Source organism: Phalacrocorax carbo, chromosome 3, assembly GCF_963921805.1.
Source record: "Phalacrocorax carbo chromosome 3, bPhaCar2.1, whole genome shotgun sequence".
Classification (NCBI taxonomy): Eukaryota; Metazoa; Chordata; class Aves; order Suliformes; family Phalacrocoracidae; genus Phalacrocorax; species Phalacrocorax carbo.
The window spans coordinates 39,703,892-39,721,341 of NC_087515.1; the positions used below are offsets into that span (position 1 = coordinate 39,703,892).

At 43.3% G+C, this 17,450-nt stretch overlaps 2 protein-coding genes across 2 annotated transcripts; one reads left to right on the top strand and one right to left on the bottom strand.

The window, feature by feature from the left end:
- Window positions 1–830: 830 nt before the first annotated feature.
- PNO1 (partner of NOB1 homolog) lies at window positions 831–6,301 on the bottom strand. Its single transcript, XM_064446643.1, has 7 exons — window positions 6,011–6,301; window positions 5,723–5,872; window positions 3,705–3,788; window positions 2,955–3,015; window positions 2,158–2,275; window positions 1,552–1,622; window positions 831–1,107 (listed from the first exon to the last, which is right to left on the bottom strand). Exons 1-7 carry the CDS (start codon window positions 6,188–6,190, stop codon window positions 1,040–1,042), a joined length of 732 nt encoding a protein of 243 aa, XP_064302713.1. The 5' UTR covers window positions 6,191–6,301; the 3' UTR covers window positions 831–1,039.
- Window positions 6,291–14,439, top strand: DNAAF10 (dynein axonemal assembly factor 10). The gene is made up of 8 exons (XM_064446642.1): window positions 6,291–6,570; window positions 7,320–7,420; window positions 8,474–8,604; window positions 9,068–9,169; window positions 10,505–10,620; window positions 10,981–11,115; window positions 12,599–12,696; window positions 13,537–14,439. Exons 1-8 carry the CDS (start codon window positions 6,379–6,381, stop codon window positions 13,742–13,744), a joined length of 1,083 nt encoding a protein of 360 aa, XP_064302712.1. The 5' UTR covers window positions 6,291–6,378; the 3' UTR covers window positions 13,745–14,439.
- Window positions 14,440–17,450: the final 3,011 nt, after the last annotated feature.

Here is a 17,450-nt window from a genome sequence, read left to right on the forward strand (position 1 = left end):
AGATAAATGGTGTAAGCAGCCACTGAACAGAAAATGTGCTACCCAGGTAGGTATGCAGGTTTACCTTGAGCTGCTCAAAGTGGATGCCCTTGCCCAGACACTGCCCATACTGTGGAGAGGTATACCTGTGGGTAACTCAGCAAGTCCTCAGTCTTAGCAATGGAAGGCTTGAATGAATTTGGCTGTAATAATCATCCCATTTGACAAAGTGCTGCACTGGAAATGCAGACATTGAGAGAAATACTCAAATTGCTAATCTCATCAGTTTTTGTTCACAAACCTGAACAGTTATTTTGCAAGAGACTTGATAACAAGTTTGGCTGGTAGGGGCAGGAACCATTTTGACTTGACTTTTAAATGGGGACTGTGGCTGGGCCCTGTCACCTCTCCCACACTCTGTTGCATCCATGTAGCATTTTAAGGACACACCCCACTTGCAGTTGTTTTGTGCTCTGATAACACCGGCAAGTATTTAACCTGGAAGCTCTCAGCTTCGCTAGGCTGCCCTTTACAGATCATTTGCAAGAGCATTAAAAAAAAATATAGGTGCAGATGCCAGGATTACACTAAAATACACTATTTACCTCTCTGTCTTAACATTTATATGTGACACATTATCCCAGCAGCAGCAGAGACTGGTTGGGCAGCCTGCCATTGACCTCTGCATTCCAGATGAACACTTAACTGCTGCTTCCTTTAAGCTCAAACTCAAAGGCTTTCCCAAGCCCTCACAGCTGCCTCTTCAATACTTTGATGTTCAGAAAGGTAGTTATGAAGCATGTTTTGGAGGTTAAGTAAAATCAGGTACCCATACTTCTGACATAGACATCACCAATTCAAAATAATTTTTAATGACTATACAGGAATATTGTGTTCAAATCAGTCAGCATGTCTGAATGAAATTAGAATGCACAAACAGTCATGGCTTTCTTCTGGGCTTTCAAATCAAGCAGAAAACCAAGTGCTTCCGTAGCTCCCAGCTTCTGGTGTGTACAGAAGCCACAACTCCCAGTCCTTGGTGGTGCAGCCACACTGCAGCTCAGAACCTTTCTGCTGCTCTGCTGGCTACTGCCCGAATATTTCCATAAACTTTTGATGGAGGACTCCCTGCAGAAGAAAGCACAAATTCAGTCAGCAAACAGGATAGCATGTGTCATGGGAAGGTATGTTTTGCTCTGTGTTGAAAAGGGGGAAATAAGCCCACAGGTGGGAAGGATGGTCAAGGTTAGCCACCTTGTCTTGTTAACTGCAAGTGCCGAGTTAAGCTTACCCTTTGGCCTTCTAGACAGTGTATTCAAAATAGCCCCTTGGAGAATGGTGCAGCTAAAGCAGAAATTCTTCCTTCTGCACCGTGTTTTGGAGCCAGAAACCAAGCCTTGGGCTCCCTGCTTCTTCCCCAAACCCTTCTCTTACAGGCAAGAAGGCAACTCCCAGTAAGCTGCCTGCTCCAAATGCAGGTGTGGACACACCAGGGAAGAAGGCGAGACCCACAGAAAGCAGTTTCTCAGACAGCAGGATTGATTTAAATGTAAGGGAGAAAACAGGACTTACCTAAAATTAGATTGCAAATTGCTGTTCGTGCCATTTTAATATTCTGAAAAGATCCCAAAATATGAATTTTCCTGTTAAAAGCAGCCAAAGTAGCATTAGTTAACGGAAAAAACACCTGCCTGTGATTACCCAGTTAAGCGAGTCCATCTCAGTCGGAGGTGAGAGATGAACATGGAATTTCAGATGAGTGTACTAGTTCCTTTTCCACAGTTATGATTAAAAACCCCCAAACACTCAAAATTGGGAAGCCTACAACATTGAACCTGTGCTCTTCTGAATCCTTAATAAAATAATTTACAATTTGCAAAGCTAACAGTGTGGTAGCTTTAGGAGTAAAATATTGTTGCAGGGTTGGTAGGTTCACTCTTTGTTATTTTTAAGAAAGACGACTTAGGCTGTGTAGAATCACTCAATTCTAGGTGTGCTGGTGACACTGTCATCGTTCCCAAAAGTTCAAATAAATAATCAAAGAGCGTTCATTAATAACACTTAAAACATTTGTCTTACTACCACCTTACAACAGTTTCAAAAAAATTGCGTTATCTTTGTTCCTGGAAGAGGACACGGATTTAATGTGGGACTAGAAGTCATTCAGTCAATACTCACGTGTCTGCAAGAACTATTCGCGTCCTGGTTACATTTTCTATAGTGAATTTTGTTTTTCCGCCTTTCCCAGCTATCCTCCCTATTGCTCTTGACAAATGATCTCCTTTCAAAGGTTTGACTAAAACGAGAACAATGCACTCAGTAAAACAGCAGTGGCGTGTAGTTCTGTAATGCTTCCCTTCCTCAAGGTACTGGAAACAACTCATTTTAAGTAGTACGAAAGCAACCTCACTAGGTTAAATATGTATGTATTTTCTAGAAGTGAAAACCACACCAAGTGGTACGCAATTAACACCAGTAGAAATGAACTGGATCACATTCAAGTGCTGGTCTCCTTGGAGCCTGCTCCAAGGAGGTTCCCAGTAATACAGGAAATAATGAATGTTTCTGCTGCCTTACTTCCCAGCCCAGTTAAAAGTTCCAGTCTAAAAATCAAGTGGAAGTATTCCCCAAAGCACTCCATGTCTCCTTGAAGTTTAAAACAATATTTATGCTGTTACAAGAAACACCTGATCAACCCAACAATGTGACATGATTTTAAGGATGAAGGCTTAGTGAATGGTTTTGGGACATCTTGCCAAAATGACAACCCTTTCAAGGAGCCTGTACCTAGACAATAGCTCTGTGTAAGGGCAGGAAGGTTTTTTCCCCGATCCCTGGGGATAGGTGACTCAAATGGAGCCGGGGGGGGGACGATGGGGGGGCGACGACACACATGACACGATGATGATGGCACACACACTGTATTTGCAGATGGTGTACACAACTACTTGAACACTGCAGCAGACACTACTTACCATCTGTAACTTCAAATGATTCTAAAAAAAGATCATCTAATCTGATGAGAGCAAGAGCATCCTAAAATATTAAGAGATTTGTCATCAGCACAAGCGTTACAGTACCACAACAAAGGTAAAAGCTTGTATGTTTTCTTTACACAAACAGATGCTATCAGTATTTCCCCACTTAACATAACAGACAAGTGTCAGCTAAAATTAGCTCAGCTGTTCTTTCAATAGCAATATAAGCATTTATTTCTGCGTAGATACCCCTACAAATGCTCAGACCGCCCCCTATTCAGCGCAGGCCCACTTATACTAGAGAAGTCAGCACGAGTCTGCAGCAAGAGCAGCCTGTACGAGTCTGCAAAAATTTACTTGTTTTCTCCAAATAAATTTTGAGGTTTGAACAGACTGATGGTTATCGACTGGGACCAACACAAAATGAAGTCTCTAGATGTGCAGAGCACCTCAGAAAGAGACAGAGTATGATTTCCTGCTTGACTCTCACATACCATGAAATATTTCCTCCATTTCATAATTTTAATTATGTACTGTTTGAAGATAACCTTTTTATTCTGCGTTAGCTTAAGAAATTAAGACTTCCACTCCAGTCACAATTTCAAACAAGTTTATTTGTAGAAAACCACTTAAAGATTTTAATCTTTTTCTTACTGCAATTTAGGTAATCTACTGTGATCTTACAGAGAGGCCAAAGACTTCATGCAAATTCAAGCAATCTCACAGCTGAGCTGTTGGAAGACTCACCTCCACCTGAAAACCAAGTATAAACGCTTTCACAAAATCTGCTGCTTTCGTTAGAGCACTGAGATCCTTTGTCTCTGGACAAGTCTGTAAGACAAGAAATTATGTTTGCAAATTACGATCATGCAGATAGGATCAGGATTTGAAAAATCCAAGAGATGAAGGCTAACCATTAAAGCACCACATTTAGGTAATGTTCCTATCTTGCGTTCTACTGAAAGACCCAAGTGATAACTTAGTGCTTCCTTTAAGTGTTGACCCTCAACCACAAGAATGTACCATCTACCAGAGCCTGTGTTTGGAGGGGAGGGGAAAAAAACTGCTGAAAATCACCATCACCAGTGCCCACAAAGAACCCTTTTTATGAAAACAAAACAAAACAAAAAACCCCACACACCCCAAAAAAAACACCCAACAAACCCAACCACAAACAAAACAAAACAATACAACCCTAGATGAAACTGCAGAAGAGCAGAATAAGACAGAAGGATGGCAGGAGACAGCTTCAGGAGGGAAAGTTATTCTAATGACAATATCCTAAAGATGTTTTAGTAGGTGATCAGAAACAGGGACAGGTTCAATAAAATATATGGGACAAGAGAAACAAGATATCTGGAGCAGGAACAAATCGACCTGATATATCAGCAAGTGTTGGAGTGTTTAAGTTTTATACTTTCCCTTCCCGCCCCCAGTTTGCTGCCAGGGAGCATTTTTTCAGCTCATATTCTAAAACCAGGCCAAAGCATTCCTCTGCTACCAGTGGAGAAGTTTGTGCAGGTCCGCATTTACAGATCCTAACAGGGACAAGTTAGAAAAAAGAGCAGTCTTTGAACCTGTAAGAAAAGGAAAGCAGGAAAGAATAATTAAGGAGGATAATTATGTCAATGTCTGGAGCACATGAAATGTCATTTACAGCTTTCATGCCACATCAGAGAAATGACAAACTCATTTCAAAGTTTTCAATTGTTTTATATTCATCACTGATATGGGCAAAATACCATCAGCTCTGTCAAGAACAGAGCCACCTGATTTTCAACCAGACATCATTCCCTATCAAAAAGGTGTTAAAAATCCCAGGTTTTTCACGTGTGGAGTTATTCAGTGAATTGCAAGAGTGTTTCTGTTCCACCCTAATTTTCCTTCAAGTTACTTCTAGAAAGTGTAAGTATGTCTGTCACCTTGCCTAACAAGCTGGCCACCTTGTCACTAACAATACAGTTTTTTTCCCCTGTAGTTGCTACTATCAAACCTGCGGTAAGATTTCAAGGTTAGGAAGTGAAATGACTGTTGGCATCTGTATTTTCACCATTACATCATGAAATCTCAGACACCAACATTGCTAACACAGTAACTCGTGTCAAAGACGTAGCACGAGCTTTGGATACACAATTAAAAATGGCTAGTCTGGATATTCCTGAGAGGGAGTAGGCATGAAGAACAAGCATCCACAAGATTTACAATTATATATTGGTATCTGTGCCCTCTGCTACTTCAGTATAATCTATTAAAGAAAAATCACTACTTCTCAGACTACAGGCCCTTCTTTTCTGCCACAAAAAATACCAGAAGGTTCGGTGGCCCCCTCAAAAGACACTGTTAACCCAAAATTGTCACCTAATATTCCATAGCCTTAAATTTCTGGAAAAGATTGCATTCCAAAATCATACCTAACACACAGACTAAGATTCCTCCTTAATTCTCGAGTATATAATTTTCTCTTACAAAAACTGAAAAACACACACACACACCCGCCCCCGCTTATGCTGGCCCCTCCTAGAAGTGATTCACGCGTTTGGAGTTTACTTACATTAACTAACTGTTTCTAATCAATGACTGACAGATTTTATTTTCATCCCCACCGAGGGGTTTCTGGTTCGGCGAAATTACGTACTTTCCATTTTCCGCAGGATTACGGGGGATTTAGAACGCCTCCCTAGCCTTTAACACGCGGAACAAGAGCAGCCCTGAGGAAAGGCAAAGAGCCGGGGATAAGCAGGGGAAGCAGAAGGAGCTCTCTTTACCTTGATTTCAACGTTTCTTGTTTTCAAATTAAATCTGATTTGAAGTTGCAGGTGCTCCACGATAGGCGTGAATATTTTCATCCAGTTCTCCTTTAACGGCGTGTACCTGTTGGCCGGCACAGGAACCTTCCTCACTTCGCCTTTCCCGACCTGGGGAGGGAGGGAGGGAGAGGGCGTGAGGCCGAGATCCTGGCGCCGCTCCAGGGGCCAGGGGGGCTGTTCGGCCTCCCGCGGCCTCCCCGCAGCGCCAGCCCCGAGGTACCTGGTCCCCCCCAGCCCCTCGCCTACCCCAAGCGCCTCGGCGGCCACCGGAGGAAAGGCCGGCCTCTTGCTGGGCCGCGACTCCGCCGTCTCCATGACTGCCCCCGCCAGCGGTTCCTCACCGCCCGCAGCCGCCCGCCGCTTTCGCCGGCTCCGCTTGGACAAGACGCTGGTGAAGCCGCCCTCGCCCGCCGCCTCAGCCTCCATGGCGGCGGGTGGGGAAACCGTTAGAGGAGCTTGCGCGGAGGGAGCGGGGCGACAGTTGTAGCGCGATCCCACGTGCCTCCCGCCGGAAGCCCGCTCTACGGGCCGCTTCCGCCGCGCCCGCCCGCTTCCTGTGGTGCCTGCGGCGGTGCCGGGGTGGCGGGGAGGGCCGGGCCGGGCAGCCCGGCGAGATGTCGGCAGCGGCGGGGCCGGAGCGGCCGCAGGTGGTGGTGCACGTGCAGCAGGGGCTGAACTACACGCTCTTCGACTGCAAGTGGGTGCCCCGCAGCGCGCGCCTCCTCTGCCTGGGCAGCGCCGCGCGTGGCACCGGCCTCCTTCAGCTCTACGAGCTGCGGAGCGGGCGCCTGGCCCTGCTGCGGGAGGTGAGCGGGGGCGGCAGGGAGGGAGACCCGCGGGGCTCGCTGCCGCCGGGACAAAGTTAAAAGAAACCCGCCGTACTGGGCGTGGTTTAGCGTCTTAAACTCGCGTCTAAGGCCCTGACTTCTGTCGCTGCATTCACTGTTTTGTCCGGTGTGTGGTCGTTGGTTTGTTATGGTTTGCGTTACAGGGAAAGCCGCCGTTTCCCGGTTGTGTTTGGTTAGGGTTTTTTGTTTGGTGGTTTGTTGTTTGTTTTTTTTTTTAACGCAAACTGACTGTTGAGGCCTTGCTGATTGCGAGGGAGAGCCGCCCCAGGCGCAGAGACCCCGGGCTCCACGCGAATGCACCGCCTCGGGGAACGCAGCTCCGCGGGTGCCTGCGGAGGCCTGTGGCGGACGGACCGCACGAAGGGCTCAACTCTTCATTTCCCGGCGCGGAAGCGGAGCTCTGGGAAGAGCCGGGGCCTCCTCTGCGTTGTGTTTGTAGATCAGCAGAGGCAGCAGCTTCTGACTATCATTAGCAAGCTGTGCTGAGAGGGTTTTCTAAGACCCTTAAACTGAAATCCCCGCTTTTCTGTGCGCAGAGAAATAAGCACAAAGTGTAATTTACCCTTGCGTTTTGATTTCATGCCAAATGTCCTATGTACGTTTAGCTGAAATCGGCCACCCGTGGGCTCTCAATAAACCGCTGCCACAGTCTGCAGTTGCGTTGCTTTTTTCCATGTGCTGACACAGAATATATTCTTTTTTAAAAGATTGAAAAGGCTAAACCTATAAAATGTGGAACTTTCGGTGCTACGTCTCTGCAGCAAAGATACTTAGCTACAGGAGATTTTGGTGGAAACCTTAACGTATGGTAAGCACGGATATTCTTTTAAAGCTTTTTCATTTGATGTTGCACCTGTTGGAAGTGATGTTTCTTTACGTGGCTTGCTTTTGTATAAAATGCTCTCTGTGCTGCATGTGGTCGGGACCCAGTCAGCAGCTCTGTTGGCTGCTGTACTGGAACATGACTGTTCTGTAAAAACAACGTGAATTCTGCAAAATGGTTTAATTCAGTGCTGTTTCACTTGCATCTTCTGTGTGCAGCTACAAAAACCTTTCAAGGTTCCTCTTAGGTCCTCTTCTGAAAAGGGGCTTTTGAATGGATGCATGAGTACAACTGAGAGGTTGTGTTCAACTGAAATTTGATGTCTAGATAAAATATGAATTATTAATCTTGAACCTTCCAATGTTTTTTCAGGTCCCTGAATGATCTGTATAATTAATTTGTGTAGGTAAATTGATTATCAAATAAAGTTATGGGATAAAAAAAGAGTTGTTGTTTATTATTGTTGTTATTCAATAACAATAGTCCCTTGCAAAGGAACTATTGGTCCTATTTCGTTGGAATAGCAAGAATGACACAGGTTAGTCACTAGTTGAAACTCAAAACAAAATTCTGAAGGATTCTCAAAGGATGAGGATCAGTGGGAAAGAACCATGAAACCTGCAGCTGGATGCAACCTTCAGGTGAAGTAGAGCAGTAGCCAGAGCTAGGCAGGGTTCAGTGCATAAGGTATTTTAGATACTTGCTGAAAGTAAAGCTAGTTGGAGTATTTTGATCTGTAGCATGATTCATTCTGAGCCCAACTTAACAACTGGTTCGTAAGGGTTACTGTGGTGAATCCCACAGCTGCTTTTACAAACAGGGAAGTCCAGAACTGAGCAAAACCTTTCAGACCAGTCTAAAGCAGTAGCCAAAAAAGGAAATGAACAAAGACTTGCCGTTCATTATGGTGATATCCATATTTTGTTCCCACTGTTAATGTGAGCTCATATAATTTGTGCTCAAGTTTCCTCTCATTTTATACGAATCCTGAGTGTCAAGGAAAATGCCATTTTATCTGTTCTTTTCTTTCTTGCCTAGGAATTTAGAAGCTCCTGAAATACCAGTGTATTCTGTGAAAGGTCATAAGGAAATCATAAACAGTATAGATGGTGTAGGTGGCTTAGGAATTGGGGAAGGTGCACCAGAAATTGTGACTGGCAGTCGAGATGGTGAGTTAGTGAACTCTGAAAGTCTTTTCAGTTGTTCTGAGAAAGTAGCCTGCAAACTTTGATGGCAGGGCACAGTCTGCTGTCTGAACTAGTTATAAATCTATTGCAACTAGTTCTTCATATGCTCTCTTTTGAATCTTGCTTGGGATAAAGTTGCTCTAATTATTCTAGAAGCTGTAGATAAGCAAAAGATACCGTTGTCCCTGAGCATGGGGCAGAAGGAGTACAAAGCAGAATAAATGCAAAATATCAGCTAGAGAAAATATATTTGTAACAAATACTCTGGCTCTATTTCTCTTTTGGGTTTTTTTTTCTATTCACTAAATGCCATCTGGCTTTCTGGAATTGAAAGAGATGTTCCTGTGTTTTGAATGACCAGGCTGAAAAACAAAGGCCTTCCCTGGCAAGATGAACATGGTATGACAGTGTATCCATAACAAAATCCGTTGTCCTTCTTTCACAGGAACGGTGAAGGTATGGGACCCGAGACAGAAGGATACTCCTGTCGCTAATATGGAACCTGTGCAGGGAGAGAGCAAAAGAGACTGCTGGACAGTAGCATTTGGTAATTTATCAGATTATAACTGTTCCTCCCTCTAATATGACCATGCTTTGACAATTATCAAAGTATTTCAGGATGTTATGGAATAATTTGTTTTGTATGGACCAAACAGTAGCAGGTTTTGCTTTTCAACGATGTCAAATTTACATGCTTTTAGTGTGTTTTTCAAAAGAAGCCAATGTTGTGATAGCTGGGTTTTGGACTTGTTCTCTTACCACCTTTAGTCAATCACTTCGCGGACAAGCTGCGCAAGCTTTATTTCTATGCCTAGGAATGTAAAAAACAGTATTTTTATACTATATGTATAAACTATGCTAACAGAACAACAGCTGCCTTGTCCTGAAGGAGAGTGTAAATGTTGCTGTGCACAAGGAACCAGTCACTGTTGTAGCATAGTTCCCACTATCAAGCATTAAGGCATCAATTTAAGAGAAGATCCTTGAAGCTAAGAGCTAATAAAGGACAACAGAGGCTTGATGTGTGCTCTGCATTTCTCCTTTGCAGAGAACAAGCTGCTTGTGTTCTACACAAGCTGGTATTTCTAGATTAGCTCCATTTTTGCCTCCAGAGCCAGGGAGGGTGTTTTACAAACTGCTAATAAGTGTATAGATTATAATCACAAAATTGATATGAAGGAGAGGACATTTCCTGGCAAGTAGGTGCAACTGTAATGTTCATTGCTGTTGATACCTTTGTTGTCTGCTTTGAAGAACAGAGAAAAAAGTGGCTTCCTATTTTCTTCAGTTTTCTTTTGAATTACTGAAGCTTGAGCCAAGGCCAGGTTCATCTTGAACTACATGCTCTGGGCTAACTTCTTTCAGATGCTGATGTGCTTCCTTGATCCTGTCAGCTGAGAGTTTTTGGAGACAGGTTTCTGTATCGGTCTGATGGTGGCCATGGTAACACGTGGGGCCTCCCTACAGGTCTGCGCTACTAACGTTTCACGCTTGAGAGGCTCCTTAAGGAACTGCTTCCTGCCCTGGTGCCATGGTGCTGCCTGGGGAGCTTGGTTTATAGCAGATGAAGATCTAGAGAAGGAATGTGTTTGGATAGGTTTCCAAGAACAGTGCGCAGTACTTAGTCTGTGCGGTTTAGGCAGTACTTGGCAAGGGGAATAAGAATTTTGTTTGTATTTTTAAAAGAAATAAACTGCCAGTTTTGAAGCTGGATTTTCTATACCTTTCAGATTTGAAAGCCACACTGTTCTTTAAATCTTAATATCCCAATAGTAGTATTTTTCTGGCATAAATGTAAGTTGAAATTGCAGGCTTAGGAGGTCTGAAATGTCCAGGCTAAAGAGGGTTTCTGTATTCTGATCAGTTCTTTCTCTGCGTCCAGGCAATGCTTACAATCAAGAGGAACGTGTTGTATGTGCTGGATACGACAACGGGGACATCAAATTGTTTGACTTAAAAACCATGACACTACGATGGGAGACCAACATTAAGAATGGGGTAAGTAAGGCATAAAAGTCTTTTTCATTCCAGCTCCTATGCAGGATGGAAAAATTAAAAGGAATCTGTCTACCTGAAATTTACCCAGAAAACATTTGTGCTGAGATTGTGCCAAGGAATCATTTTCTTTAAGTTCACCAGATTTGTACCCCTCAAGTTCTAGGTCTGGAGAGCATGGGATATTTTTCAGTGGATTCATGTTTTCAGTTGATTTTGTTATTTCCAAATTGGTGATTATGTCATTGTAAAAATAACCAATGATTAATATATTTTTACAAATTACAAATGCCTCATTTTTTTAGCAGTGGCTAAATTTCAAGGCTGAATGTTTTGTTTTGTTTTGTTTTTCAATATTTCCAGGTTTGCAGTGTGGAGTTTGACAGAAAAGATATAAATATGAACAAGCTAGTGGCCACATCGCTTGAGGGAAAATTTCATGTTTTTGATATGAGAACTCAGCATCCAACCAAAGGTTTTTCTTCTGTTTCAGAGAAGGTATGGGGAGACAGAGAATTTCTTAATACGAGACAAGCTTTTTGAATATATGCTGTCAAAGTACTACAGGTCTAAAACTATTGTCTTTGATAGGTAATAGATGTCTGGGTGACCGGGGCACAAGCTGTGTGGTAGCATGGCTGGTATGGCCCCAGCTGCAAGCAGTGAAAGGGCCCCTGTGCGTCCAGCTGCCGCCACTCAACCAGGTTTCCTCCCTCTTATAACCTGATATTTGAGCTCCTCTGGTCTTTGAGTCCTCTCGCAGTTGTACCTCAGTGCACTCAGCCATGCCTGTACTCTGGGACTCATGTTTATTGGAGGCCATATTAAATTGTGATGAGTGTGCAGATTCAAATCTTAAATACATCCCAAACCAAAGTGAGCCCTCTGCAAATGCTTTTCATCTTGCAGTCACCAGTCCTCATATGAGACACAGAAATCATTCTTTTTCTTCAGAACCAAACATCTTTGGATTGGGATATTGAGAGTGAAAGGATATCTAGGAGAGACGTAGTGACCTGGAGACTGCTAAATATGGAGAACTCAACCTTTCTTCTTCCACCTGTGACCACTGCATTGATTAGTTTAAGTTCTTTATAAAACAGAGTATTTTTTTTTAAGTGAACAAAATTGGGTGATAATTAGAAGGATTTTTTTTTTGCAAAGTTCTCCAGGACTGCCTAAATTAGGAAAAGCTGAGTTTCAACTTAATAGATTTAAATACTCTTTTCCATACACTATTCAAAGCAGATACAATGTTGGAAGTACTCTGGGTAACACAAAAGTAGTTACTGAATTAGTGTTTGTAATAATCAAAATGTGAAAACAGAATTTCTTATCTTTCATTGATTGCATTTAAGCTTTTCCTTTTGGATGTTTTCAGACAGATACACATTAAGTCACAGTACATGTGTTGGGGTTTTTCCCTATGCTGTGTGATCTTGCTGTTCCCTGCCTGAGATTTAAATTCAAGTTGTAGATTGTTTGTTGTGTTTGCACAGTGTTCGTAGTAGATTTCCTTCCAGACACGATTTTAAGAGATGTTGGACATTGAAATTAGCCTTGTGGTGACTGTGTCACCTAAGAGCCTGAGAACCCTGTAGTTCTAGAGTGGTTCCTAAAGATGGGCTTATGCAACTGCTTCACCTCTCTTCAACCTTGCTGACATGGCCAGGCCCAAAGAAGCTGAAGTACTAACGAGTGGTAGCCTTGCTAGGGCCACCGCCTTATCCCTGTGGAAGAACAGGGTGCATTGGAGGCCTGGCTTGGCTTCTCCTGCATGGGAACTGGCTGCTCCTGTGGCAGCAGATCAGAAGGCTGGAGGAAGGGAAGGTACCTCAGAATGGATGTTCCAATATCCACCACGAGAAGGCCACGTTCTCTTCATACAAGTGATTGCTGTTTAAGATTCTGCATCCTTTCTCATGAAGGTCATCTGTAACTGAACTCTATACAATGCTGATTTTTTTTTTTTTTTAATTAGGTGCAAAAATCTACCATATGGCAAGTTCGGCACCTACCACAGAACAGAGATATATTTATGACGAGTGGAGGAGCTGGCAGCCTTCATCTCTGGAAATAGTAAGTGATCGCTCTCCAGCCTGCAACAGGGGGAATGAGAAACCAACCATTTATTGCGTTAGGAAAGAATCTTCCTGAAAATGAGTGGGGTCCTGCTTCCAACCTCAGAATATCTAGTTAAAATTATTGCTTACAGATGCAGTAGAAGGGTGATTTCAGTGTCAGTACTTGATCTGGAATCCTGAATGAATCCCCAAAAGAATGTGACAACAGCAAAGGTGAATTTTGTTCATGTCACTTTTCTTAACATAATCAAGATGTAGCTTTATTCTTAGTTAACAAGGTGATAAATGGAAGAAAATGATTTCTGATAATTTTCATACAGTAGCAGTTATGTCTGAGAAGAATATTGAAAGCCTGGACTTTCAATGATTCTTAAATTTACATCTTCCTACATTACATGGCAAAATAATCATCCTAAATGCAGTGAAGTGGGTGCATTAGGGTTCAGAGGGATAGCTGAGATGACATTTTCTTGCCTGTGGCAAAAGCCAAACTGTTAAAAATGAAGGGCTGTAGGAGAGAGGTGACTGGATTCAAAACTTCCTATCTCATTTTTTCTTTCATGAAATATTTACTGAGTATGCAGTGTGGATAAGTACTTATAATGTAATATCATTATAATAATTATAATAATGATAATATAATAAGTACTAAGTATTTACTAAGTCTGCAGTGTGGATATAGCTGGATATGATCATTCCTTATTTTTAAGACATTTGCCTTCTCTTGAGAACAGTGGAAACCCTTCTCTGTTGTCGTTTTTAAAATAAAAAGGCTAACGTGTTCTTTATCAGTAAATTCTAAGTGCACGTGTGACTTTTCTTTACTTCTTGCTAGTGAGTACCCAGCTCAGCGCTCGAAGAAGGATTCTGAAGGAGCTGAGATGGGAGTGGCAGGTTCAGTTAGCCTCTTGCAGAATGTGACTCTGTCAACGCAGCCAATTTCTAGTCTGGACTGGAGCCCCGACAAAAAGGGACTGTGTGTTTGTGGTGCCTTTGACCAAACTGTGAGGGTGCTGATAGTTACGAAGCTTAACAAAGTTTGACAGGAAAACTAGAATTTCTGGTGAGAAAGCAATGTAGTTTGCAGTCTGTAAATACGGGAGGGAGAGCCCTCCTGTTTCTAATTCAATTTCTCACTCATTAAAACTGGATTAAAGGAATGGAAACCAGATCTTTCCTTTGAAAGTTCTGGTACATGCAGTTAGAGTTGTTTTGACTAATTGTGCCGCAATGACTTGAAGTTGCCCGGGCACAGAACTTTTACCTTCTAAAAATGTGAATTTACACTTAAAGTACAATGTGCCTTTGTGTTAACGCAACCTGTAATTTCAGAAATCACTTTAAATTGTTTGTGTTCAGTTTAGTCACAATGCAAATCCATTCACACTTGGTAAATGGTTTGGCTTTTTTATATATAGTATTGTTCATATGCATTCATGCAACAGCAACTACTATATACGCCCTCACAGAAACTTTGTGTTATTGGATATTTTAATTAGAATGTTTGTTGAAGTGACTTAGCATTCTTTAATACACTATAGAAGCTATCATGAATGCTGAAATATTCAGGTTCAATGGAGTAAGGTTTTTACTGAAGATCATACTGAAATTAAACTATTGAACAAAATGCACTGTTTTATTATTTTAGTTTGTTTTTGTAACAAGTGTTTATGTTCTGTTGTTTATATATCTGTAACTTTGTATTCTACAAATAAAATTATATGGAGTGTTGTCTTAATATGAAGAAAGTATATTTTTCAAAACCCCAGAGATTTAGGGATGGAGTGTACTTGTATAGGTTTCACAGGATCACAGAGTGGTAGGGGTTGGAAGGAACCTCTGGAGATCCGTCTTGTCCAACCCTATGCTTGAGCAGGGACACCTAGAGCAGGAGCCACAGGAACGCATCCAGGTGGGTTTTGAATGTCTCCAGGGAAGGAGACTCCACAACCTCTCTGGGCAGCCTGTTCCACTGCTCTGTCACCCTCACAGGAAAGAAGCTTTTCCTCATATTGAGGTGGAACTTCCTGTGCTCCAATTTGTCCTGTCATTGGGCACCACTGACACCTGCCCTTTTGATATTTATATGCCTTGATAAGATTTCCCCCTCAGTCCTCTCTTCTCTAGGCTGAACAAACCCAGGTCCCTCAGCCTTTCCTCGTAAGGTAGATGTTCCAGTCCCCTGATCATCTTGGTAGCTCTCCGCTGGACTCTCTCCAGTAGTTCCCTGTCTTTTTTGAACTGGGGAGCCCAGAACTGGACGCAGTACTCCAAATGTGGTCTCACTAGGGCAGAGTAGAGGGGGAGGATAACCTCTCTCGACCTGCTGGCCACACTCCTTTTAATACACCCCAGGATACCATTGGCCTTCTTGGCCACAAGGGCACGTTGCTGGCTCACAGTCAACCTGCTGTCCACCAGCACTCCCAGGTCCTTCTTAGCAGAGCCACTTTCCAGCACATCAGCCCCCAACCTGTACTGGTGCATGGGGTTGTTCCTCCCCAGGTGCAGGACCTTATGCTTGCATTTGTTGAATTTCATTAGGTTCCCCTCAGCCCAGCTCTCCAGCCAGTCCAGGTCTCATTGGGTGGCAGTACAGCCTTTGGTTGTTTCAGCCACTCCTCCCAGCAAACTTGCTGAAGGTACGCTCTGTACCTTGGTCTGGGTCATTGATGAATGTGTTGAACAGGACTGGACCCAGCACAGACCCCTGGGGAACACCATTCATTACAGGTCTCCAATCAGACCCTCTGAACTCTGTGGTTCAGCCAGTTCTCAATCCACCTCACCATCCACTCATCTAACCCACACTTCCTAAGCTTACCTACGAGGATGTTAAGGGAGACAGTGTCAAAAGCCTTGCTGAAGTCAAGCTGAACAACATCCACTACTCTCCCTTCATCTACCCAGCCAGTCACGCCATCACAGAAGGCTGTCAGGTTGGTCAAGCATGACCTCCCGTTGGTGAATCCATGTTGACTACTTCTGATAGCTGCTTTTTCCTCTACATGCCTGGAGATGACTTCCAGAATGATCTGCTCTATCACCTTTCCAGGGATGGAGGTGACGCTGACTGGTCTATAGTTTCCCAGGTCCTCCTCCTTGCCCTTTTTGAAGATTGGAGTGACACTGGCTTTCCTCCAGTCCTTGGGCACCTCTCCTGTCCTCCATGACCTTTTGAAGGTGATGGAGAATGGCTTAGCAACAGCATCTGCCAGCTCCCTCAGCACTCGTGGGTGCATCCCATTGGGGCCCACAGATTTGTGAGGATCCAGTTTGCCTAAATGATCTCTAATCCAATCCTCCTCAACCTAGGGGAAGTCCTCCTTTCTCCAGATTTTCTCTCTCTCCTCTGGGGGCTGGGATGCCTGAGGGCCAGCCTGAGCAGTAAAGGCTGAAGCAAAGAAGCCATTCCACCAGGGCATCCACCTCATTCAGCAGTGGGCCCACAGTTTCCCCAGTCTTTCTTTTATTACTGTTTACAAGAACAGTGTAGAGTACTTAGAAAAAACTTAACTCATTTTGCAGCAAAAGTCACTAAAACTTACCTCCATTGTGAAAAAACCCCCAACTTTAGAAGGTAGCCAAAGTATTGTTTGGTTTTTTTTAATGGATTCAGTATTTCTTCAAAACCCAATGTGGCAGAGTAGCTTTGTTACTGTAGTTTTACCTGAACTTCTTTTTGTAATTCCTCTTATCTCCAATGTGTTTCTTTTCTGATTTTACCAGTGTGTGCTGCTGCCAGTTCTTTTTAGCAGGCACATCCAGTTACTGTCCTCTATTTGTGGATATATGGTAGGCTTTCTTAATTTCAGAAAGCTCTAATGATTTCATTTATCACTTCTCTGTCTGGTATTAGCTTTCAGCTGACTTGTATGTACATATGCAAGTTTCAGGTAAAAGTATTTAACTATTCCTGAAACCAGCTTGTCATGAGAAAATGTCCAGGTTAACAACCAAAAAGCCCCCATGTGGCCATTTGCAAAGAACTTCTGTTTTTAAGAAAACAGAATTTCTTCGTGTAGTCCAACATTTACGTGTAAATGGGTTGCTGAATAATTGGCAGCATCCACTCCACCATGGCCATCAAATACCGCAAATTAAGCGCGATCAATGTCGTCTGATAAACCGAACAGCTGATTGAACTCTGGGAGCAGAACGTGTCGGTCCTCCATTTCTGTCGAGTGTTACAGATGGCATGGATGGAAATAAGCAGGAACCACTTCAGTGGTCTCAGTGGTCTCAGGCTTTGGAATGAGGAACTGGTATCTGACAAATTAGGTGAGTCGCCTGTACCACATCAAGCCTGACCTTCCAGGGGCTGCTCCTGAAAACTGGAGGCTGCTCTGCAGAGAGAGAGGCACTGCGGCCTTATGCCTGTACTGGTCCTGCCACCAACCGGTGCCCAAGCAAGGAACCTGCAGGTAGGAAAGGCTCACAGGCTGTTAAACCTTAAACCATGTAGAACAGAGAAATCCCTAATGCTTTTGTAGCAGAGAGGCCAACAGGAAAAGTGCAATAGACCATAAACCCAATGTGTCTGTGGAAGTCCATGGTTTTAGTAAGTTAGTGATCCTCAGCTCTACCCTGCCTTCAAATTTAGTTTCTTTTATCTTGGGTTAAGCAAGGGCCAGCAGGGATGAAAGCACAGTAACAAACTGGGAGGTATCTGAAACAGTAATTAAAGTTTATTTCCAGTAAAGCAGCCCTTTGGCTTGACCAATGGGAATCTGTCCCTCTGTGAAGGAG